This window comes from Schistocerca nitens, chromosome 6 (genome assembly GCF_023898315.1).
Source record: "Schistocerca nitens isolate TAMUIC-IGC-003100 chromosome 6, iqSchNite1.1, whole genome shotgun sequence".
NCBI lineage: Eukaryota > Metazoa > Arthropoda > Insecta > Orthoptera > Acrididae > Schistocerca > Schistocerca nitens.
Genome location: NC_064619.1, coordinates 601150763 through 601177464, shown reverse-complemented (window position 1 = coordinate 601177464; position 26702 = coordinate 601150763). Strand labels below are relative to the sequence as shown.

General features: G+C 43.2%; 1 protein-coding gene across 1 annotated transcript in view; it reads left to right on the top strand.

Moving 5' to 3' along the window:
- The window catches only part of LOC126263067 (cytochrome P450 6k1-like), a 61857-nt gene extending 35671 nt beyond the window's left edge, over window positions 1-26186 (top strand). Inside the window, exons 7-8 of the mRNA XM_049960050.1 lie at window positions 12646-12897; window positions 25918-26186. Of these exons, the coding sequence (XP_049816007.1) occupies window positions 12646-12897; window positions 25918-26090 (425 nt within the window). The 3' untranslated portion in view covers window positions 26091-26186. The remainder of the gene's footprint in view (window positions 1-12645; window positions 12898-25917) is intronic.
- Window positions 26187-26702: the final 516 nt, after the last annotated feature.

Genomic DNA, 26702 nt, shown 5'->3' with positions numbered 1-26702 from the left:
TAATTACTTTTTAGCTTGTTCCGCAGAATTTCGCGAGAACAGTCGAATGTCGGTAGCTTCCTACCACAATATTAGAACACAGCGTTTTCTGATAAACTTCGTGTGTTTCCTGTCGTAAATATTGCTGTCGTAAATAATGATAATTTCATTCACGCCCCAACCTTTAAGAGCAGCGGGGAGGGGGGAGGGGGGGAGGGAGAGGGAGCGGGGGCTGTCAGCTGCCATGTTTCTGTTCTTTAGCCAAATCATGTTAAAAAGTACAGACATCTAATTTATTGCCAATAAAATGTTAAAATAAGAGGATTAAAACACAGTAAAACGGTTTCCTTTGGCTAAAACGCATTCGTCCACTGTTTCGCGTGAATTTGGAAAATTTGTGGTAAGGTCTTATAAGACCAAACTGCTGAGGTCATCGGTCCCTAAGCTTACACACTACTTAATCTAATTTAAACTAATTTACACTAAGGACAACACACACACCCATGCCCGAGGGAGGACTTAAACCTCCGACGGGGGCAGCCGCGCGAGCCGTGACAAGGCGCCTGACACCGCTCAGCTACAACGCGCAGCTCGTGTGAATTACTTTTGTTTTTAAAGTGAGTTGTGTGAGCGATGGATTGATCTAGATATAATGTGATGTTGGTGATAGAAGAATATGGATATCACAAATGCTTGGGGGATCCAAGAAATCCATAGCGCTTATGATTGATCGAAAATTGCCGAAGTACTCAAATGTCGAAATAGGGACACGAGAAAGATGATATGTATGAGCTAAATGCTTCCATCAGGAGGGAACTGATTGAATAAGCACAAGCTTTGTATTTCTTTTTATTAAAAAGAAACAAAACAGTAGAATTCATTGAAAGTAAACAAGTACGAATATGAATCTATTATGCTGATTAAAAATAAAAGAATACGAAACACTGATCATTCTCGTTGTTTCCGTTCACGGTAGCTGTAATTATATGGCTCATCTATAACTGTTATTTTAGAGGCTACTGATGTCATAAATGAGTAAATAAAAATCGTTTTCCTGCGATCACGCTGTCTACCCTCTAATGAACTATATTACAAATTTTATCCAGTAGGCTAAGTGACACGTTGCATCTATATTTTACATTTTATTAATCATACTTTATTGAGTGTTTTTGCCGTATACGTACACTCATGGAAAAAAAAATCGGTCGACATAAATTTCTACATCTGAAAGATGATCTCTATTCAAATTTCGCAGCAGTCGCGTAAGAGTGGCGCTATTACCACTGCTATTAGGATGCAAATCACGTTTGTTTTAGACACATGCTCTAATGGTCGGGCGCGTTAGTTATCTTTGAGAGTGAACGTGGTGAGTTAATTTTAGTCAAGAAAGCTGTTAAGGCATTATAAACACGTCACTGAGCTCGAACGAGGTCGTGTAATAGGGCTACGAGAAGCTGGATTTTCCTTATGCTGTATTACAGAAAGACTTGGCAGAATCTAGTAACTGTATTTGTTAGCTGGCAGCGATGGTCACGAGCATGTACAGTCACAAGAAGACCGGGCAGTGAACAGTCACGTGACACTATCTATATCGTTGAGTGACAGCTACACGTTATCATAACAAATAAAACGATTTGTAAGAAACTTCAAACTATTCACCATAGTGAAAAATTAAATTTTGTTCTCGTTCCAAACAGAAGAACGTTATCAGTTAAGTATGAGCAATGTACCGGGTGATCAAAAAGTCAGTATAAATTTGAAAACTTAATAAACCGCGGAATAATGTAGATAGAGAGATAAAAATTGACACACATGCTTGGAATGACATGGGGTTTCATTAGAACAAAAAAAAAAAACCATATTGCTAGACGCGTGAAAGATCTCTTGCGCGCTTCGTTTGGTGATGATCGTGTGCTCAGCCGCCAATTTCGTCATGCTTGGCCTCCCAGGTCCCCAGACCTCAGTCCGTGCGATTATTGGCTTTGGGGTTACCTGAAGTCGCAAGTGTATCGTGATCGACCGACATCTCTATCCGACACCAATGCCTCACCATCACTCCGGACATGCTTTACAGTGCTGTTCACAACATTATTCCTCGACTAAAGCTGTTGTTGTTGTTGTGGTCTTCAGTCCTGAGACTGGTTTGATGCAGCTCTCCATGCTACTCTATCCTGTGCAAGCTTCTTCATCTCCCAGTACCTACTGCAACCTACATCCTTCTGAATCTGCTTAGTGTATTGATCTCTTGGTCTCCCTCTACGATTTTTACCCTCCACGCTGCCCTCCAATGCTAAATTTGTGATCCCTTGATGCCTCAAAACATGTCCTACCAACCGATCCCTTCTTCTAGTCAAGTTGTGCCACAAACTTCTCTTCTCCCCAATCCTATTCAATACCTCCTCATTAGTTACGTGATCTACCCACCTTATCTTCAGCATTCTTCTGTAGCACCACATTTCGAAAGCTTCTATTCTCTTCTTGTCCAAACTAGTTATCGTCCATGTCTCACTTCCATACATGGCTACACTCCATACAAATACTTTCAGAAACGACTTCCTGACACCTAAATCTATACTCGATGTTAACAAATTTCTCTTCTTGAGAAACGCTTTCCTTGCCATTGCCAGTCTACATTTTATATCCTCTCTACTTCGACCATCATCGGTTATTTTACTCCCTAAATAGCAAAACTCCTTTACTACTTTAAGTGTCTCATTTCCTAATCTAATTCCCTCAGCATCACCCGACTTAATTTGACTACATTCCATTATCCTCGTTTTGCTTTTGTTGATGTTCATCTTATATCCTCCTTTCAAGACACTGTCCATTCCGTTCAACTGCTCTTCCAAGTCCTTTGCTGTCTCTGACAGAATTAAGACTAAAGCTATTGTTGAGGAATGATGGTGGACATATTGAGCATTTCCTGTAAAGAACATCATCTTTGCTTTGTCTTACTTTGTTATGCTAATTATTGCTATTCTTATCAGATGAAGCGCCATCTGTCGGACATTTTTTGAACGTTTGTATTTTTTTGGTTCTAATAAAAACCCATGTCATTCCAAGCATGTGTGTCAATTTGTACCTCTCTATCTACATTATTCCGTGATTTATTCAGTTTCCAAATTTATATTGACTTTTTGATCACCCGGTACAAAGCAAGCAGAGTTAATGTGTCTTGCTGATTAATAGTGCCACCTGTTTGATAGCTAGAACACCAGTGGGTGTAATTTAACATCCGCTGGTTCAAACTGAATCAAGTGGGAGTGGCTCTTTGGGCAGTCTTGCCGAACAGTACACTGACTCGGATTACCGACGATTCCTGGTGCAATAGTACCTGAACAACAGCGCACTCCTGTATCACTTACCCAGGAGAAGTAAACGGCCTTTTCCTTTTGAAACGGTGGAAAGTTCTAGTTTCAAAATGCTGCAGAAAGGGAACCATTGCTCAGAATGATCTCAAATTTGAAGAGCATATTAGTGACACAGGAGAAATGTCATAGAGAAAAACGAATTAATGGAAGTTTTACCAACATATGGCGCTGTAAGCGTATTATCGTAAATGGGGTCGGCTACAAATGTCAGATTAATTGCAATACGACAGACACGGTTTGAGTTACGCATTACAGCATTCGCACTGTTCAGTGTACATCACTGCACAAGTTCGGCAGTCAACAGTTGCGACACTGTATGATAGGTAAGTCCGTCCATCACAGCAAGATCGTACCACACCGGATGGGGAAAATCGGTTTTGATTCTCCTCAAGCAAGAACTCTTATAAAAAGCAAAATGACATCGGTTTTTAATTGTCCTGGGATCAAAAAGCACATGAAAAACAAAATGACGACGGTTTCTAACCGTCGTCAGACTGGTGCAAGATATGTTCAGTATGCTGTCCACCGTTCTCTGCATTATGAAATCAAGAAACAGCATGTCCCACAACAGATGTGTGTCTCTGGGGTCACGTTCAGAATGCGTTGCACAAAGCGTGCCCCCATTTCAGCTATCTTAGTAACTGGAGTACTGTACACAACACCTTTCATATAACCCCACAGCCAGAAGTCACATAGACTAAGATCAGGTGACGTGGACAGCCAGGCTCTAGGAAAATGGCAGCTGATAATTTTAGCAATTTCGAAATGTCTCTTCAACAGCCGCTTCACTGACCATGCAATGTGCGGAGGAGCATAATCTTGCATAAAAATGATCCTGTCCACACACCTGGAATTGTCCTCAAGTCTTCGAAGGAAAGACTCCAGAGATGGATTCACAGGATCCAGATACTGAGGGCTCCACTATGAAAGTAATGATATATCTGATTGTCAATATATGAATTGCATAGGGGCCTGAAGATGCCATTATTGAGATTCCACAACTGGCTGTCTAAATAAAATAACTTCTCAAAACATACGGCTGTTTTCCTTGGTAAATTTTCTAATTAATGTTTGGTATATTAAAATTTGTGATATCAAACCTAGTTCTTCGCTTGAAGAACCTCCAGAACCCTCTTAATTTCCAGCCGTGTTCTTGTCAGCTCAGAATTCTAGCTTCAGCCTTGCCCATTTTAGCTTCTGCAAGACTATCCCGCTTCTGTCTGCTGAGATCTTGAACCGCTTGCAGCACGTAATTAGAGGTTCTGTTTTATTGCTAAGGATAGCACAGCGGCACCACAAAGGGTCGTTTGGCCACAAGGAACGGGGTATTCTTCCAGTATGACGGGGCCTCTGCAGTTCCAATAATCAGGTGACACATAATCTACACCTAACACTGCACGGTAGACGGATCGGCTTAAACGATCACGCTTCTGCGCCACCAGGGGATTTTCAAATCTTTATATGTGGAAATGGCAGAAAGTCGAAGATTACAGACAAAAAATAAATAAAAAAAAAAAAGGTTCCTGACGTGGTCAGTCTAAGGACGATATCCAGTGATGGTAACCGAAGAAAACTACACAAGCCAAGATCGCTAAAAAAAGCATTTTATTTCATGACCGGTTTCCACAGAGGTATTCTTTCACCATTGGATCTGCTAGAGAGCTAGAGGATGGACAACAGTTGATAGGGTGGCGTACGCGACATAAATGAACATTGTATTTCCAAGGTTAAAATACGTAAGGTTGCCATTATACTTTTAACGGTGATCTGTTTATAATATAGTCTGCATAGCGCTGTTTTTATAAAATAAAAAAATGTAATGTCTAGCCCTTATGATGAAAAATTTGAAACGTATTTATGGAGAACATCACGAAGAGTACACAAGAATGGACATCCTGTCTGCAGAGTCTCTTTCGAAATTTTTATCTACATTTAGCATATTACGAGCCTAATTCTTGTTCCCTAACGTATGTCATACATACTTTACCCTACGAAATTATCAAAGGTGCATAAATTAATTATACGTAAATATTCCTATATTTCTCTGACTTGGACCGTGTAATAATGTAAATAAAATGGTCCTTAGTAATATGGTTCAAATGGCTCTGAGCACTATCGGACTTCACTTCTAAGGTCATCAGTCCCCTAGAACTCAGAACTACTTAAACCTAACTAACGTATGGACATCACACACATCCATGCTCGAGGCAGGATTCGAACCTGCGACCGTAGCGGTCACGCGCTTTCAGATGTAGCGCTTTCAACCGCTCGGCCGGGGTGGCTTAATAATATATTACCGAATTTATGGAATTATGTATCTATGTTTTATGCTTAAGCGGTTTTATGTTTAAGCGGTACAGTGCCACCTCGCGGATGCACATGGAGGTCGTTGTGTTTACACCGTTTCTGTCAGTTGCTAGCTCGAAGTGAGCATGACCACTTCCAATCGACGCTGTGTAGTTATGTCTATGTTTCGACGTAATACTTTTACATTTGACATGCCTATCTGTAGTGATCTTCATGTTTGTGGGGTGTACATACGCAACGTGAAGCAACTTGTAACACTGATGGACACGTAAAAATTCAGAAGCATAATGTATGTTATATTTCCACAGACTACGCAACACGCCAATTTATCAAGTGATAAAATCATGTTTGTAAAATATTTTCCTATCAACTGTGGTTCATCGTCTTGCAGATCCGATGATAACACTACAGCTTTGTCGAAACCGGTCACAAGAAATTTTAAAAATGCTTTTTTAGAGAACTTGGCTTCTGATGTTTTCTTCGGCTACCATAAGAGGCTAATGGATCGTTCAGATATTGAACAGTGATGTCAGTGTAAAGCAGCCCTAAGACGACTTCAGGTACACGTGGTGTTGTCAAGGGACTTGGAAGGTACGGAGTGCAGCAGAGTGAATAGAAGGGTCTGAGTCACGCAGTACGGGGTCGCTGTTCCGCTTGCACGAAATAAGTGTGCAGGCGCTACATGGAGGAAGGACGGCCATCTGTATACATGGGCTTTTGAAGTTCAGAGTGTTGAGCGCTTGGCCCAAGGCGTATTTCGAAAATAACGAGGCTCCCATTACAGTTCAGTGACTATTTCGTCGCCATTTCGAGTTGAAATGCAATTGTTCAGGACTACTGTATACTGCGCAAAGAAGGGAAGTCCAAGGCGATGAAGAACACAGTGGACCACAGTGCATGAGGACGGAGCGCCTTACGCACTCATCCGAAATCCTCACCATTCTGCTGCCAGACACGGTTTGGTGCTAATAATGTCACATTATTCCCAGGAACTCATCATCCGTGATAACTTGCACTTCCGCCCATACAAATTGCATTTCATATAGAAACTAAACGAACAATACGAAGTTGTCCGACGAACGTTCGCCTTGCGCTCCCTGGCACTTTCAGCAGTCGACCCGTAGATGCGACACAATGTACTGGTATTCCATGAGGCCATTTTCATGTAGACGGTGGTGTAAACAAACAGAATTACAGTTAGTGGACGCCACACAACAAAGCTAATCCTCGTCTGCTACATGATAAACCAGTGCACTGCGAACATGCAGTAAAGGTTACTAGCAATCGCTTTGTCCAAATGTTAAATGACTTCCTCCGTCCAAGACTGGACAACGACATATGGTTTCATTAGGATGCGGCAACAGTTCATACGTCCCTCCAGTCCATGAATATCTTGTGGAGTAATTTTCTTGGTCGACATTTTGAAACATTCATTGGCCAGCAGCTGACGCAATTTGACTGCACCTGACTTCTTTTTACGGGGATACTTGAAGAGTCAAGTGTACGCTACACTTCCTCGTACTATGGCAGAACTCAAGAATAGTGTACTTACAGCTGTGGAGGAGATCCCACCGAATATGCTGAACTGTGTGACGGAAACTTTCGTTCACCGCCTCGAGGAATGCACGGAATGGAATGGCCACCATCTATATTGCGGTATATTTAAAACCAAGTATAGGGTATACAAAGTGAAGAAACAATGCCGCACTTGGCGGTTGGCATGCGATACATCTTCCTTGTTCAAGACAAAGCTGTATCTAGCAAAAACTCGTCCCACCAAAAGGTTTAATTGAAAGACGATTTAAAAAACGAGGCCCTGGCAATGCTGTAATTGCGTGCAGCCTGACCATGAACAGGAACATGAACTCTGCACTGTGGCGGAGATGTGCTATTAGCTCAGTGAGACGAGGCAATGGACACACAGACTCGCCGATGCTCGAGTCGCGTTCCCGCAAAACTGTTTCAGTTAATGCAAAAAACTGTATGCAGTGTACACCTCCACGACACCGTATCTTGTGTACTTCTTTCCGTTACTGTTACCTGTACTGAAACATTAAGACATAACGTGAATCTCGTACAGACGTGAACGACCACTCTGTTTCGTCCATGACACAAATAAATCCAATAAAAAATAATAATGGATACAGTAGCTTCGTCTGTAACCAATGAGGTACAAAAAATACGGTAGCTAAGCTACACTAGATTGCACATTATTCTACGCACAATAATTCCATTCTGTTCGTTTGACTTCCAGACTTATCTCCACAGCACGTACAAGGAGTGTTCACTTTAGAGAAGTTGTTCAGACTGACCACGTTGCATTTACAAACATTTCACCACTCGCTGGATCATACTTTGGTGGATCCTATGCAACACGCCTCTATCCACCATTGCTGAAGCAGCATTCATGCTATCTATTAGGTCGTATATATCCATGAGTGGAGTGCTATAAACTTGTTCTTTTAAGTGTCTCCACAAATAAAAATCTAGTGGTGTAAGGTCCGGGGAATGTGGGCGCCAGAACATTTGGCCTCCCGACCAATCCATTCCCAAATTCATTTAAATAGTTACGCGCATTCATTCAAATGGGTGGCGGTGCACCATCATGCTGACACCATAGCTGTCGCCGAACACCAAGTGGAACGTTTCCTAATGCGTCAGGCAAATTATTGCAAAGAAACGAAATATAAAGGGGTGCATTCAGCTTGTTTAATAATAGGTAAGGGACCAGAAACACGCCGGACGGCGTGGCCGAGCGGTTCTAGGCACTACGATCTGGAACCGCGCGACCACTACGGTCCTAGGTTCGAATCCTGCCTCTGGCATGGATGTTGTGATGTCCTTAGGTTAGTTAGGTTTACGTAGTTCTAAGTTCTAGGGGACTGATGACCTCAGAAGTTAAGTCCCATAGTGCTCAGAGCCATTTGAACCATTTTTGAACCAAAATCACTCCTCCCACGATTTCCAACTCACAGGTTTACGCTAAAAGATGCCTGAAAATCGCGTTCATGGGTGACACATGGCTTGTGTTCGACAAATAGTGGCTGTTGTGGAGGCTTAAAATACCTTCACGAGTGAAGCTAGATTCGTCAGTCCATATCACGATATTTATTAAATGTTCGTTACCTTCCACTTAATGTAAAAGCATTTCACAAAACTGTACTCGTCGAATGCGGTGTTCTGGTCGCTGGTGTTGCGTTGACGTATAACGATACGGTTGCAGTTTTTCATAGTGCAACACTTCAACAACCAGTCTTTGAGATATATGGAACTGCCTTGCAATGCCAGGGATACGTCGCCGAAGTGATTGGTGAACGGTTTCAAAAATTGCGTCCTCTGTTTCTGCCCTTGGACGACCTCTGCCGATTACTTGTGGACGCAGATTACTAGTTTCCAGAAGGCAATGCTACAGGAGACGAATAGCATTCTTATCGCATTTCTTTGTAGGTACCTGCAGGATACGCACGAGCAAAAGCAGTAACTTGTTTTTCGGCTGCACCCTGCACCAAAAGCATATCGACGTATTCATTAATAAAATTTTCTCGGGCTTCCAGTCGCGTCAGGTGGTTAAAGTCCCACGAGTTTTCGACCGAGCCGCTCCTGAAGAGATGTAACATTTCATCGGTGTGCAGGCCCCCAGAAAAAATTCGACAGCTCCTGAGGCCTGTGAAGGACGATCTAGGGCTTAGAACGCCTGGAGTGTACATGGAACGATGTCAGTGTGGTTGTTAACTACGTCGGCCAAGCAGTACGCACTGTGGAGCAACGCCGGACGGAACACGAGAGGTGCTTACGCCTAGGCTATCGAGAAAAATCAGCCGTGGCAGAACACGCCTTAGAAAATGGACTCTGAATTCTATTCGACGAAACATCTGTCGTTATGAGGACGAAGGGATTTTGGGATAGCGTCATAAGAGAAGCTATTGAAATAAAAACATCTGAAAACACCATCAATAAGGACGGCGGTTTGCAGCTCAGCACAGCCTGGGACCCGGTCATCGCGAGGTTAAAACGGGCGCGACGGACGCGGGATGGAAACAGTACCATATATGGCGAGGAAGAGAGCACTAGTGACGTCACAGCCAGCAGCGCGGCTATATAACGACGCGGCCACGGCGACACAGAAGTCATTCCTACCACTTGATAATGACTGAGGAGAGCTCGGTGGAAAGCTCGTGGGACTTTATCCACCTGAGGCAGCTGGAAGCCCGAGACAAAAAAATTATTAATTCATAGAGCCGCGAAACCATGCATTCATTGTTTGTGTGCTCCACAGGGAAGCCACCCTACCACCCTACATGAACTTGCCCAGTTATAGTCGTGCACTGCTTGGTTAGTAGACAAACTTGTGCAGTTTTATAGATCCCACTGTTATATGATAGTCTATTGTCATATGACAAAATGATGTCCTGCTTATAAACGACGAGAATTGGGGAACGGACATCTAAAAACCAAAAAAGGAACCAGACGAGGATTCCATGTGGATGTGCGTGTGATGTACCAGCAGTCTACTCAGTGAGCTGCGGCGGCTGGTATGACAGTGTGAGGTGCTACACGTTGCTCTGTATGTTCCGATGCGCTGCGCCGTGTTACACTATTGCCAGCTGCTGGCTTTCATACATGTGCACCCAATCTGATTTTGTTAGATAAATTTTTGTCTTGAAACTGGATGAGGAATCGCATGCCGACCTCCAAGTGCGGCATTTTTTCTTCACACTGTGTATGATATCTAATGCCAATTATTTTTCTTTGTTTTCAATCTGTTTTTCTATAAACTTAACATTTTTTCGAAGTTCTGTCCTTTTTATATCCTAATATTCATTGCGCCTCACCCTGTATAATAAAGATGGTGGTGGAATTTACGAAAATCAACTTCCAAGCTAGCCGCTGGTGGCCAAGCGGTTCTAGGCGCTACTGTCTGGAACCGCGCGACCGCTACGGTCGCAGGTTCGAATCCTGCCTTGGGCATGGATGTGTGTGATGTCCTTAGGTTAGTTAGGTTTAAGTAGTTCTAAGTTCTAGGGGACTGATGACCTGAGATGTTAAGTCCCATAGTGCTCAGAGCCATTTGAACCATTCAACTTCCAACTTAATGATTTACCTTTGCTTAACATATTCTGTAGGTATTTGTTTGATTTGAATTCTAACTGATTTATCTCTGTAATCAGTAAAAACTGAACATATGTTATACGGAACGGTCTATTCGAATTAGTCTGCGCTATCATCGCCTAAAAAATTAACTATTCCTCCTGAAATACCCCGTATAACTGAGCGGAGACTTTATCTGCATGAACCCGTCCTTCTGTCACTTAGAAGGACCCGGGAACTATAATACGATGATGACAGAGTGCTGGAAATACCTTTTCAGACCTGCCGATGATACAAGTATAGCTATCACACCCAACAGACAAGAATTAACTAGTGAAATTGTAAACGATGTTTTTCAGAAAAGCATTAAGTGGTTCTCTGCAAATGGGCTCTCATTAAACGTTGACAAAACACAGTACATACAGTTCCACACAGTAAATGGGATGACACCATTAATAAACAGACTACGATCAGAAATCGGTAGCTAAGGTAGAGTATTCAAAATTTCCAGGTTTATGCATTGATGAGGGGTTGAACTGGAAAAAAACACACTGAGGATCTGCTGAAACGTTTCAGTTCAGCTACTTATGCTGTTAGGGTCATTTTGGGGATATACATCTCAGTAAATTAGCTTACCACGACTATTTTCATTCTCTGCTTTCGTATGGCATCATATTCTGGGGAACCTCATCATTAAGTAAAAGAGTGTTCATTGCACAAAAGCGTGTAATCAGAATAATTGCTGGAGCTCATCGAAGATCATCCTGCAGACACTTATTTAAAGAGCTAGAGATCTTCATTGTAGCCTCACAATATATATAATTATATATTCACTTATGAAATTTGTTATTAACAATTCGAACGAATTCAAACTTAATAGCAGTGTACATGGCTACAACACTACGAGAAAGGATGTTCTTCAGCCGGCCGCGGTGGTCTCGCGGTTCTAGGCGCGCAGTCAGGAACCGTGCGACTGCTACGGTCGCAGGTTCGAATCCTGCCTCGGGCATGGATGTGTGTGATGTCCTTAGGTTAGTTAGGTTTAAGTAGTTCTAAGTTCTAGGGGACTGATGACCACAGCAGTTGAGTCCCATAGTGCTCAGAGCCATTTGAACCATTTGAACCAAGGATGTTCTTCACTACTCAAGGTTAAATCTAACTTTGGCTCAGAAGGGGGTAAATTATGCTGCCACAAAAGTCTTTGGTCACTTACCTAATAGCATCAAAAGTGTGACAGGTAGCCATATAGCATTTAAAAGGAAATTAAAAGAATTTCTTAATGACAACTCCTTCTACTCATTAGATGAATTTTTGGATATAGTAAGTGGGTAATGTCCCCAACCCCCACAAAAAAAAGAAAAAAAATTAAGTGTCATGTAATATCTTGTGTAATGTAATATCTTGTATAGACACCTTTTATTAACCTGACACGTTCCACATCTTTACGAAGTGTCGTATTAATGATCTGTGGAACAAGTACTAATCTAATCTAATGGTTCAAATGGCTCTGAGCACTATGGGACTCAACATCTTAGGTCATAAGTCCCCTAGAACTTAGAACTACTTAAACCTAACTAACCTAAGGACATCACACACACCCATGCCCGAGGCAGGATTCGAACCTGCGACCGTAGCAGTCCCGCGGTTCCGGACTGCAGCGCCAGAACCGCACAATCTAATCTAATCTAATCCTCTAGCGTCATAACAATATCGTTACTATATTATAAGCGGTAGTTAATGGATGGTTGACAGATCCTAGATAATTTAGTCAATGAGCAGTATCCTATCTCAGCAGTCCAGGGATGTAAGATGCAGAACTTTGTTTCTTCGTGTCAATAATACTTAAAACAATGGCTTATAATTAACAGCAAGCTAATTTACTCTGTTGTTTATGTTTCAGAGACCCTGAGGAAATATCCGCCAGTCCCGATACTGAACAGAGTGTGTAATGCTGAGTACAAGATTCCTGACAGCGACGTAGTCCTGGACGAAGGAACCTCTATTATGATACCTGTGTACGGATTGCACCACGACCCAGAGTTTTACCCGGACCCTGAGCGCTTCGACCCCGAGAGGTTCTCAGAGGAGCAGAAGGCCCAGAGGCACCCCTACGTCTACCTGCCGTTCGGAGAGGGCCCACGCAACTGCATAGGTCAGTCCCGAAACAGAATGCGATATGTAACCTGACTACAGTGCGCTGAATCCCGTCTCATTAACACCACCCACAAACCTGAGATACACGTCACCCAAGTGGTTCGCTTGTCGCTTGCGTCGGAGTATGTGCGAGAGGGAGAATGGCGTCTTGCACCGACGGGACCAACGTTTGGCGTTTTCGTTCCCTTTTTGCGTTCACTTGACCTGTAGAAATGCAAATATCCAAGGAGCAGTGGACGGGAGTGCGTTCAAGAGTGCCAAACACCTCTTGCTGATTAGAGGAGTTTCAGTGAATGTAGGTGCAAAGTAAAAACGGTTTACTACCAGCTGATAGCTTTCTACGCAGTAGCTGCAGAACTGGCATATCAGATCCATCTACGAGTAGGTCAAGATGGTCTATGGCTACTTTTACAGACTCAGAATAGTCTGTCTGAGATAGTCTCGACCACCTCTTATGCAGGTTCATTTTTTAGTCAATGAGTAATTTGAGAACTGTTTCACTCAACGATGTGCTTAATCTTCTCTTTTATGTAACCGGTAATTTATGTTTAGAGTACTGACGAAGCGTTCACAAGACGCTTTTACATTCATAACCAATTTTCTATTTCATTTTTTTTTCTAGAGAGTACAGCAACGATATTAGTTGCAGGTGCTTACAGTTTGGGAGCTGATTCGATAACTTCCTCCAAAGCCTGATTTCTTTCACCACAAGTCCGAATAAATCATAGGCTTTCCATTTACATTCTACAGTAAAATTATCTCCTCTTCTTATTCACAAATGTGTTTCTTTTTTCTTCTTGAATGTTATTCTAGTCTCCCCATTCCGTTTTTGCTGTACATACCCTTTGTGTCTCTCTCTATGACATAATTTTATCACGTTTTCTTCATCACTTCACCATGCTGCTGTCACTTATGAAGACATCGCAGTCACGGACAGAGATAAAAGTGTACGTATTTATACCAACTGTCTTTCTCGTATTCATTATATTTGTCCATATCAGGTCTGATGACGTATTAACCACATGGTGCTTCCCATTGCCTTGTCAAGGCTCTGCGTAATCACTCCAACTTTCTTCACAACCGTTTTGAATCTTTAAAAACTGAATACAGCATTTCTATAATGGGTTACCTCTGACTGCAATTATCACTATCTCCTCTGAAAATTGAATCTCATACCGTTTCAGTAATCTGCATAATAACATAATGGCATCCGTCCATCCTTGAGGGATGATGGTGTAGCATGCTTGGTTTAGAGTCTGCAGCGTCTGCTGTGGCTAAAAAGTCCCACTCGATAGTGGCATTCCCTACTGCAGTTTGGACATGTGAAATTTGAGGGACTTCGAACAGAAGCCGCTCTGTCTCTTCGCTTTGTCCTCTTCCTGATTTTTTCCTGTGTGCGTTCATCCTCTGAGAGCTTGACGCCGTTGCGCACAGTTACTCGCCACTTGACACGGTCATCTGCACTGCTTTCCCAGCGACTTGGATTGATTCTTGTCTTGGTCAGGTCTCTCTTGCAGACATCCCTGAAACGAAGATGCGGTCGTCCCACTGGCCTCACACCTTCCTGAAGTTTGCCGTACAGCAGCTGTTTCGGTATCCGTTCAGGATGCATGCGCCTGACATGTCCCAACCACCTTAGACGTCGATGACTCAGGAGTGCAAAGATGCTGGTTGTGCTTGCACGATGAAAGACTTCGGTGTTGGGTACTCTATCTCTCCAAGAGATCTGAAGGATCTTCCCGAGACAGCGGAGATGGAAGCTGTTGAGCCGAGATTCATGCCTAGAAAGAGTTGTCCATGTCTCACAGCTATAGAGAAGGGTGCTTATAACACAAGCGTTGTAGACTTTTAATTTAGTTTTTGTGGTAAGCAGTCCGTTGTTCCATACTCTGTTTTTCAATCTAGCCATGACAGATGATGCCTTTGCGATTCTGTTAGTAAGTTCAGTGTCCATGGACAAGTTGCTACATATTGTAGATCCCAAGTAGGTAAGGTCATCAACTATCTGGAGAGGATTGCCATCAAAGCTAATGGATGGAAGGTTGGTAGTGCTCTGCGCCATGATCTTAGTCTTTTGAAGGCTGATGAGTAGACCAAACTTTTCACAGGCATTTGATAATTTGTTGGTTATATACTACAGCTCATCTTCTGTGTTCGCTACTAGAGCTGCATCGTCCGCATATAACAACTCACGGATAACAACTGTATTAACTTTGGTCTTGGCCTTGAGGCGGGCAATGTTGAAAAGATTTCCATCGGACCTCGTATGTAGATACACTCCCTCCTCACAGTCTTCAAAGGCAAATCTGAGCAGAAGGGAAAAGAAAATCCCAAATAACGTAGGAGCTAACACACACCTCTGTTTCACACCGCTATTAACATGGAATGCTTCTGATGTTTTACCGTTGAAGCAAATTGTTGCTTGTGTTTTCTCATGGAAAGAGACAATTATCTGTAGTAGTTTAGGTGGGCATCCAATCTTCTGCAACAGTTTGAAAAGCCCTTTTCTGCTCACTAAATCAAACGCTTTAACAAGGTCAATGAAAGCAATATAATGTGGTCTCTGCTGCTCACGACATTTCTCTTGCAGCTGTCTTAAGGAGAAGATCATATCTACAGTTGATTGGCCGGGCCTGAAGCCACACTGAGATTCTGGGTAGATTCTGGAAGCTAAGATCTGTAATCACATTAGGATGATTCTTGCATATGCTTTCTCGGCTACACTTAGTAATGAAATGCCTCGGTAATTGTTACAGTCACTTCTGTTCCCTTTCTGTTTATATAGAGTAACTATCCTCGAATTCTGCATACTCATTGGGACATAACCTTCTTCCCAGCTGGTTGTAATAAGTGAATATAAATGTTTGAGAAGAACAGACTTGTTATACTTAATAACCTCTGCAGGGATCCCATCTTCACCTGGGGCCTTTCCGTTAGCAAGAGAATCTATTTCTCTACTAAGTTCTTCCATAGTAGGCATTGCATCTAGTTCTTCCATAACTGGCATTTGTTTGATGGCGTCACATGCATCCTTGCTAACTTCATTCTCGGCTGCATACAACTCGAGGCAGTGTTCAACCCAGCGTTCCATTTGTTTGCCTTCATCAGTAATGACTTCACCCGTGTTGGACTTCAGAGGAGCTGTTTTTCTGACAGTTGGTCCAATCGCTTTCTTAATACCATCGTACATTGCCTTAGCATTCCCAGAGTCAGCCGCTTTCTGTATACCTGCACATAAATTCAGCCAGTAGTTATTTGCTCATCTCCTGGATGTTTGCTGTGCCCTGTTCTTTGCTTTTCGTAGGTCATCTCGAGTTCTTTCATTTGGGTTTCTTTTGTAAGCAAGCAGGGCTTTCCGTTTAGCCTCAGTGACTGGTTCCATTTCTTCCAAATTTTGCTCGTACCAGTCCTTATTTCTTTTTCCTTTTATTCATAAAAGGAAAAGTAATCTGCACTGAGGCAACAAAAGTCATGGGATAGCGATTGGCACATTATATACAGGTGGCGGCAGTATGGCGTACACAAGGTATAAAAGGGCAGTGCATTAGTGGAGCTGTCATTTGCACTCAGGTGATTCTTGTGAAAAGGTGTCCCACGTCAGTATGGCCGCACAGAGGGAGTTAACAATCTTTGAACGCGGAATGATAGTTGGAGCTAGAGGCATGGGACATTCGATTTCACAAATTGTTATGTAATTCAATATTCCGAGATCCACAATGTCAAGAGTATGCGGAGAACACCTAATTTCAGGCATTATCTCTCACTACAGACAACGCGATGACTGATGGCCTTCACTTAACTACCGACACCAGCGGCGTTTGCGTAGTCAGTGCTAACAGACAAGCAACATTGCGTGAAGTAATTGCAGAAATCAATGTGGTACGTACGACGAACGTATCCGTCAGGACAACACTGCGATATTTGGCGTTAATGGGTAATGGCAGCAGAGGACCGACGCGAGTGTGCAAACAGCACGACATCGGCCGCAGCACTTCTGGGCGAGACCATACTGGTTGGACCATTGCCAAATGGAAAACCGTGTCCTGGCCGTATGAGTACCGATTCCAGTTGATAAGAGCTGATGGTAAGGTTCGAGTATGACACAGGTCCCATGAAGCCATGGACCCAAGTACTGACCAAGGCAGTGTCCAAACTGGTGGTGGCTCTATAATTGTGTGAGCTGTGATCCTCTGGTCCAACGGAACCGATCATTGACTGGAGATGGTTCTGTTCGGCTACTTGGAGACTATTTGCAACCATTCATGGGCTTCACTTTCCCGAACATGTCACAGGGCGACAATGTTCGAGACTGTTTCGAAGAACATTCTGGACAGTTCGAGCGAATGATTTGACCACCCAGATCGCCCGACATGAGTCCCATTGAGTCTTCAGGTTTTCGCGGCGCAATGACTGCTCCATTAAGTTTCGGGAATGCAGCCGCATGTATTCTGCTTCTTCTTCTAATATTTCGGCTGTATACCTTTCAGCCATCTTCAGAGAGAGCCGTACGACTGACGCTCCAGCGCTCGCTCCATCCTTTTAAACTCGCGGACCGCGCCACTGCGCATGCGGCCACAGATAAACAAGGCGCCAGTGATGTTGATTGGCGGCAAAGACGTACAATATGCATGAGTTACGTCTGTGACTGCGCATTCGATCCATGCTGGGAGGTCGATATATTACTGGGAGCTGAACTGTAGCGACGTCTTTGTAAGTTCAATATTGAAAGTGCCGGATTCCATGATTTATCTAATGTGAAACCGCTGTCTCTATTAATTAAATTCTTTGTCAAGAGGATTTCAATGGCCTCTTTTACTACGGAGTCCCAGAAAGATGAAACAGAAGCCAGAATTTCGACATTTTCATATACCATAGAGTGACCAGAATCAATACAATGCTCTGCCACAGCCGATTTATTGGGTTGTAAGAGCCGAGTGTACCTGCGATGTTCCGTACACCTCTCTTGGACTGTACGATTCGTTTGTCCGATGTATGAAAGGCCACATTCACATGGTATCTTGTAAACTCCAGGCTTGCGGAGTAGTAAGTCATCTTTAACGGAACCCAGGAGTGAAGCCGTCTTCGCCGGTGGAAGAAAAATCACTTTTACTTTATGTTTAGTGAGGATCCGTCCTATTTTGGATGAAAGGCTTCCCACATACGGCAGGTAAGCCATGGATTTAAATGTTTCCTCGTCATCTTCTGCATTCCTTATGGACACCTTAGGTTTTATTTGTAGTGCCTTACGTATCTGTTGTGGAGAATACCCGTTGTCCTCAAAAACTCTCTTCAGATGTAAAAGTTCGTCTTTTAAACTACTTTCATCAGATATGACGTGTGCTCGGTGTACCAAAGTTCTTAGAACACTACTCGTCTGCGAAGGATGGTGACAGCTATTTGCATGTAAATATAAGTCCGTATGGGTCGGTTTCCGATATACTGCATGACCCAAAGTGCCATCTTCTTTGCGCCGAACCAAGACATCCAAAAATGGAAGACATCCCTCCTTTTCCACTTCCATTGTGAACTGAATTTGTCCATGGATAGAATTCAGATGGTTTAAGAAGTCCTGCAATTTGTCCTCGCCATGGGGCCACACTACAAAGGTATCATCAACGTACCTCCAAAAAACTGTAGGCTTCAAACTAGCAGACTCCAGGGCCTTCTCCTCGAAGTCCTCCATAAATAAATTGGCCACCAAGGGTGACAAAGGACTACCCATGGCAACACCGTCAGTCTGTTCAAAAAAGTCGTTATTAAATAAAAAGTATGTGGAGGTCATCACATGGTGAAACAAAGCTAAAATCTCCTTATCAAAACTTTTTCCAATGAGATCTAAAGATTCAGAAAGAGGTACCTTAGTAAATAGCGACACTACATCGAAGCTGACTAATAGATCAGAGGTGTTCAGTTTCAAAGATTTTAATTTGCCAATGAAATCTGCAGAGTTCCTTATATGATGATCACATTTTCCCACAAGCGGCCTCAATAGTGACGTCAGGTGCTTGGCACAATCATAGTTGGGAGAACCAATATTGCTCACAATAGGACGTAGAGGAACGTCTTTCTTATGGATCTTTGGGAGTCCATAAAGCCTTGGAGGCACTGCACCACTTGGTTTCAGTCTTCGTATGACTTCCGGTGGAAATGGGGAGGCATTCAAAAGCGACGCCGTCTTCCTTACCACCTTGTTGGTGGGGTCCTTACTGATCTTCCGGTACATACTATCATTCAATAAGCTGTATATCTTATCATGATAGTCGTCACGTGACATTAAGACAGTGGCATTACCTTTATCAGCAGGCAGAACCACCGTTTCGGTATCTTGGCGGAGCATACGTAGTGCAGTCCTCTCTGCCACAGATATATTGCTTCTTTGTGGGCGAGCCTTCATAACAGCTCGACACGTTTCGCGTCTTATTTCATCTGCAGAATCCGTAGAAAGTGGTCGAACAGCTTCTTCAACGGCACTGATGAATGCAGGTATAGGCAAAACCTTTGGCGTGGGTGCAAAATTCAGTCCTTTGCTTAAGACCATCATCGTAGCATCGTCGAAATCTCTATCCGTCATATTAATGACGGAGCGTCGAATGATACTTTCTTGCTGTGGAGATGGCTCAAGTCGGCTGAACTTTGCAGTCTGTCTTGATGTCGCTACCTCACGAACCCAGTCTGATTTGGCCCATGTTGTACCATCTATCCAGTTCCAAGAGTTGCTGGGTAACTCCACAGACATCTTCAGGTGCAGACGATACAGTTCTTGAGAAACAAGATCCAGCTTCCTTCGTGTAAAGACAAAGAATTTAATTAATAGAGACAGCGGTTTCACATTAGATAAATCATGGAATCCGGCACTTTCAATATTGAACTTACAAAGACGTCGCTACAGTTCAGCTCCCAGTAATATATCGACCTCCCAGCATGGATCGAATGCGCAGTCACAGACGTAACTCATGCATATTGTACGTCTTTGCCGCCAATCAACATCACTGGCGCCTTGTTTATCTGTGGCCGCATGCGCAGTGGCGCGGTCCGCGAGTTTAAAAGGATGGAGCGAGCGCTGGAGCGTCAGTCGTACGGCTCTCTCTGAAGATGGCTGAAAGGTATACAGCCGAAATATTAGAAGAAGAAGCAGAATACATGCGGCCGCATTCCCGAAACTTAATGGATGAGTCCCATTGAATATTTATGGGCCACAATCAACAGTTCGTGCACAAAATCCTGCATGGGGAACATTTTCGCAACTATGGACGGCAATAGACGCAGCATGGCTCATTATTTCTGTGGGGACTACCAACGACTTGTTGAGTCCATGTCACATCGAGATGCTTCACTATACTGTCTAAAAGGAGGTCCGACACGATGTTAGGAGGTATCCCATAATTTTTGTCATCTCAGCGTATTTCATCTGTTTTAATCACTTACAAAGTATAACGAAAAAGAAATTATAAAATGTTTGATAGCCGTTTTAGTAGACATGAGAGAGTCTGTTCTTTTTCATTTAGTGTTATCCATGTTAAAGTGAGCGAAAGTTATCAAAATACTTGCGAATAATCTAGGCCCAGTATTCACCTAGTCTGATGTGAGAAACCGCCTAAAGACTACATCCAGCCTTACCGATACACCAAGCCTCGCCATTAATCCATCGGGCGGATTCGATACAGGGCTGGTGCACCTCCACATCCCAGAAAAGGCGGTTTGGCCCGCAGGGCTATCCAGGCATGTGTTCAGGGATGTTGAACGATTCAATGTCAGCAAGAGACACGAAACTCACAGAAGCTTAATCCGTATACCCGTATACTGTATAACAGTAAACAGTCAAGCGCCGCTTAATGCTTACGGCAGCTGAATTCATTTAAGCAAATTAAAAAGAAAGTCTCTACAAGCAGCTACAACCTCCTGAGTTACATTAAATAGCTACTGTTTACCTCCTATTTACAGCTTAATAATTTACTGATTACATCGACATTTAGAAAAAGATAGATTGCCTACATTTTTAAATACTTAGTCCTATAACAGTACATTACAACTTGGCACAAAACTTCACAATAAATACTGCTACTTGTCATGGAGCTAAAAGAACTTTTCAGTCCCAGAATCTAGATCTCCAGGTAATACGTACAAAGACTGAGTCATGAGGTATGTTCCTAATGTTCTTTTGGACTGGTTGAACTTGCTTTCTGTTAGACGGTAGCTTGTCCAATACCATTGCAACACAGTACATCACTCCACTGAACTGTAGACGAGGGGACAAAGTCTACATGAATATTATTTTTGTGTCTTGCATTCTCATTGTGTAGGTCGCAGTTCAGCTGAAACTGACTCGCTTCTACTGAAGAAAACACTTCAGTTATTTGAAACTCACTATCCCAGAAGATAACTCCACATGAAAACAAGGTGTGAAACTGTGCAAGACAACCCAACACTCCTGTTTGTAGTTCAGTACAACGAGAGGTGCTTCTATGGTCAAAACATGCTGACCTTATTGGTTAGTTTATCTGTTGACTCCTTTTAACTTACCAGCCAACTGGACTTTTACACAGACGGTTCGATTTAGACAGGACCATTAATGTCTACTTCTGGTGGTAATAAGTTATTTTTGCTTGTTTGCCATCTAATAATATGTGTCTTTATGATGTTAAAACCTACACTGTTATCTGTCGACCATCGGTAGATCTTTTCAGCTATCATTTGAGCTGGGTCTGGTGAGGCTGTGTTTGGACTGGTGACTAGTATACGTGTGCCAATTTATAGTTTACAACAGACATTTAAAGTCATTGGAAAGCCATTTATGTGGTATCAGAAGAGTGGGTAGAGTACTCCTTGTGAGACCCTAGATGTTACGTTCTGAGACGTTTCATGCCTATGACGCAGTCTGTTAATATGAGTCTCTGCTTTTTATTATGAAGGTAAACCTATCCATGCCAGAGGAATGCTATTAATGGCATGACACTTTAGTTTGTAAAGTCCAATTTTGTGGTCGACACAAAGACTTTGGCAAATTACAAAATACAGCAATAGGATAACTTTTCTTGTTTAGTTCTTCCAGGCCTTCATTCTGAGGCCTTATATTCCTCTCTCTTTCTTTACAAAAATCAAATTGAGAGGCCCTTAACAAGTTCTGTTCAGCTAAGTGTATCGATATACTACTGTAGATCACTTCCTGAAACACTTTTGATAATACTGGAAGGAGTGAAATAGGTCTGTGATTGGAGATGGTTTGATTATCTCCAGTTTCATGGATGGTTGTTATACACTCCTGGAAACTGAAATAAGAACACCGTGAATTCATTGTCCCAGGAAGGGGAAACTTTATTGACACATTCCTGGGGTCAGATACATCACATGATCACACTGACAGAACCACAGGCACATAGACACAGGCAACAGAGCATGCACAATGTCGGCACTAGTACAGTGTATATCCACCTTTCGCAGCAATGCAGGCTGCTATTCTCCCATGGAGACGATCGTAGAGATGCTGGATGTAGTCCTGTGGAACGGCTTGCCATGCCATTTCCACCTGGCGCCTCAGTTGGACCAGCGTTCGTGCTGGACGTGCAGACCGCGTGAGACGACGCTTCATCCAGTCCCAAACATGCTCAATGGGGGACAGATCCGGAGATCTTGCTGGCCAGGGTAGTTGACTTACACCTTCTAGAGCACGTTGGGTGGCACGGGATACATGCGGACGTGCATTGTCCTGTTGGAACAGCAAGTTCCCTTGCCGGTCTAGGAATGGTAGAACGATGGGTTCGATGACGGTTTGGATGTACCGTGCACTATTCAGTGTCCCCTCGACGATCACCAGTGGTGTACGGCCAGTGTAGGAGATCGCTCCCCACACCATGATGCCGGGTGTTGGCCCTGTGTGCCTCGGTCGTATGCAGTCCTGATTGTGGCGCTCACCTGCACGGCGCCAAACACGCATACGACCATAATTGGCACCAAGGCAGAAGCGACTCTCATCGCTGAAGACGACACGTCTCCATTCGTCCCTCCATTCACGCCTGTCGCGACACCACTGGAGGCGGGCTGCACGATGTTGGGGCGTGAGCGGAAGACGGCCTAACGGTGTGCGGGACCGTAGCCCAGCTTCATGGAGACGGTTGCGAATGGTCCTCGCCGATACCCCAGGAGCAACAGTGTCCCTAATTTGCTGGGAAGTGGCGGTGCGGTCCCCTACGGCACTGCGTAGGATCCTACGATCTTGGCGTGCATCCGTGCGTCGCTGCGGCCCGGTCCCAGGTCGACGGGCACGTGCACCTTCCGCCAACCACTGGCGACAACATCGATGTACTGTGGAGACCTCACGCCCCACGTGTTGAGCAATTCGGCGGTACGTCCACCCGGCCTCCCGCATGCCCACTATACGCCCTCGCTCAAAGTCCGTCAACTGCACATACGGTTCACGTCCACGCTGTCGCGGCATGCTACCAGTGTTAAAGACTGCGATGGAGCTCCGTATGCCACGGCAAACTGGCTGACACTGACGGCGGCGGTGCACAAATGCTGCGCAGCTAGCGCCATTCGACGGCCAACACCGCGGTTCCTGGTGTGTCCGCTGTGCCGTGCGTGTGATCATTGCTTGTACAGCCCTCTCGCAGTGTTCGGAGCAAGTACGGTGGTTCTGACACACCGGTGTCAATGTGTTCTTTTTTCCATTTCCAGGAGTGTATAAGACATATAAGTCTACTAGGAAATATGTCCTAGGTCACTGATTGATTACAAAGATACGAGGTGCGGCTAGAAAGAAACCGGACTGATGCTGGAAAAAAACATTTATTTACAATTATTTACAATTTCATGTTATCTCCTTCAATGTACTCTCCTCCTCGGTCTCTACACCGCTCCATACGAATTTTCCACTGTTCACAGCAATGCTGCAGATCATTTTCGGTAAGTCCATACATTACTTCCGTCGCTTTTTCTTTTACTGCTTCAACAGTCTCAAATCTAGTTCCTTTCAAAGCTGACTTGACTTTAGGGAAAAGAAAAAAGTCACAGGGGGCCAAATCAGGTGAGTAGGGTGGATGATCTAAGATGGGAATGTTGTGTTTTGCCAAAAACGTCTTCACTGACAACGCACTGTGAGCTGGGGCATTGTCTTGGTGAAGGATCCATGACTTTTTCTCCACAAATCGTTCCGTTTTCTCCGTACTCGCTCACGTAGGGTAGCCAGGACGCTAATGTAGTAATGCTGATTCACTGTTTGTCCCTCTGGTACCCAATCAATGTGCACAATCCCTTTGATGTCAGTTTTTGCTGACAATGGTCTGCCAGTGCGAGTGTCATCACTGGTGTCTTCGCGGCCATCTTTAAATCGTTTAAACCACTCAAACACTTGTGTTCGCGATAAACAATCATCGCCGTACACTTGTTGTAACATTACAAACGTTTCACTTGCAGATTTTCCTAGTTTGAAACAAAATTTGATGTTAACACGCTGTTCTTTCTGTACACTCAACATTTTCCGACGCACAGACAAACGTCAACTACTTAAAACAGACGCCACGGGCAGACTGAGTGCAGGAGGCAGATGAAACTCGAGCAGTAGGCGGAGCGAGAGTCACGTGACAGGCCACGCGACTTTCAGCCTTATTGCATTCGTTTTATTGTTTCACCAGTACTAGTCCGGTTTTTTTCTAGCCACACCTCGTAGCTTAGCAGTAATCCTATCAAGTCAACAAAAGATTTTAATATTCTTCTAGAACCATCAACATAGCCAGAAGTACTATTACATTTTAGTTACAAGACGGATTTAGTAATCTCCTTAGGAGTTGTGGTTTTGAAACTAATGTTTGTTGCTGGTGCATGCAGTGTGTGCACAAGTAAATTTAATGTACCTGTATTTAATTATTTACTAATGGGTGCAAGGTTTGCTCCCACTGTGAGGAAATATTCATTGAATTTGGTGACCAATTACTTGAAAGTGCAATTATTTCTGACAGAGCTATTTTCTAGGGTGACAGTTCCATTTAGGCCTTTCTTTTTGTTTGTTTCTTGCTCAGTATTATTTCAAATAGTTTTATTTACCTATTCGTGTAGCGTCTCATTTTTTGTAAATGCCGCACGTGTTTCCATTTGTTTTCATAACCGAGTGGAAGATTTTATACAATGGAGTTTCAGGTCTTGACTGCAGCTTGTTCTCTGAATTAAGTAGAGCTCTCTCTTCCTAGCACAAGATACTTTAAAACCATGAGCTATCCATCAACTATCCTAACTTCTGTTCAATTTTAGCTTGGTTTGTTTTTGGTGGGAAACCAAATTTTGGAGGAATATGTTTAAAAAAGAACGACATTTTTCACATTCATGGTCTGCTTTATAGAGTTTTCCCAATCTTTTTGTAGTTGTGCGATATAATACAATACTTTTCTCCTGTGATCTGTAGCTAAGTGGTCAGCATATTTTATTGTTAGCATTTGACCATCACGGTCAGATAAACGATTGACCATATGTTGTACAGCTAAATCATTGTAAGTTGTTGGATCTAAAATCAAACTGACCATGGCTGTCGCACTATGACCTTCAGTCCTCCTGCGGAATTTTGCTGGGCATCAACAATTCAAGATACTCTCCGCTGGTACCATTTGACAGAAGGTCGAAGTTAAACCTCCACAGACAATGATTGCTCCAGAATGAATCTTTCACTCTGCAGCGAAAAGTGCTCCGTTTTGAAACTTCCTGACAGATTAAAGCCGTGGGTCGGATCGGGACTTGAACCCAGAACCTTGCCATCTATAGGCAATGCTCTTACTAAGTGAGCAATCTAGGTACGACTCTCGACTGTCCATCATAGTTCCTCTTCTGCCAGCACTATTCTCCTACTTCCTGGATAGTGCAGAGGGTAACAGCATTGTCCGTTAATGGCAAGGAACTGGGTTCAGGTCCCGATCCGATACACAGCTTTGATCTGCAAGAAAGTTGTATGACGACCCATTTCTCGAAAAAATCTGTGACTCTTTTCAAAAAGTCCCAGGAGTCTTCCTTCTACATTAATATTTTTTTATTGTTTCAGGTATGCGATTTGGACTGCTACAGACCAAAGTCGGCCTTACAAACATACTATCAAACTACAAGGTAGAACCGTGCGAGAAGACCGTTCGCCATTTGTCCTTCGAACCCAGATCAGGCATCCTCAAATCGAAAAGCGGTATCCAGCTGAGGCTTAGGAAGAGAAACAAAGTGTAGTGCTTGTTACGTATTATTGGATGTTTTATGAAAACACAATACTTAAAAATTATCATAATTGTACATTGTGTAATAAAGACAATATATCTGGTTCAATGCTTCTTTCTACATTGATCGTATTAAAAACAAACAAATGCTGGAAATAACTTCCGTAAGTTACATAAATCAATGGACAGATCCCACTTGCCATAGCTTTCGCAGACTAATGTGCCTGTACGGCACCAGAAATTTGTATTCTGTTGATAATTTAAGTTATGTAGAAATTCAGCTGCCTTATGCTTTGCAACAATGCAACAAACAGACAATATGAGCAGCGACTATTTGTAATTATAACAAAATCTGAATAAAATAAAACACTGCTGCCAGTTATTTATGTACCATATTTTAAGAGCATATGTTCAACAATGAAGACGTGTAAATTCTATTCTTCTTTACACTTGCTTACTCGCTAGTCCGCACTACAGTCCTAGAAGAATCTTGGCCTCCTTTGTAACCAGATTCCGTTGGTTTCTCTCCATTGTTTTCCTTCTCCAGTTCCTGATTTCCATTTCCCTGAAGTTCTCTTCCGTAACTTCTAGCGATCTTTTCCCGTGTCTTCCTCTTCTCCTTCTT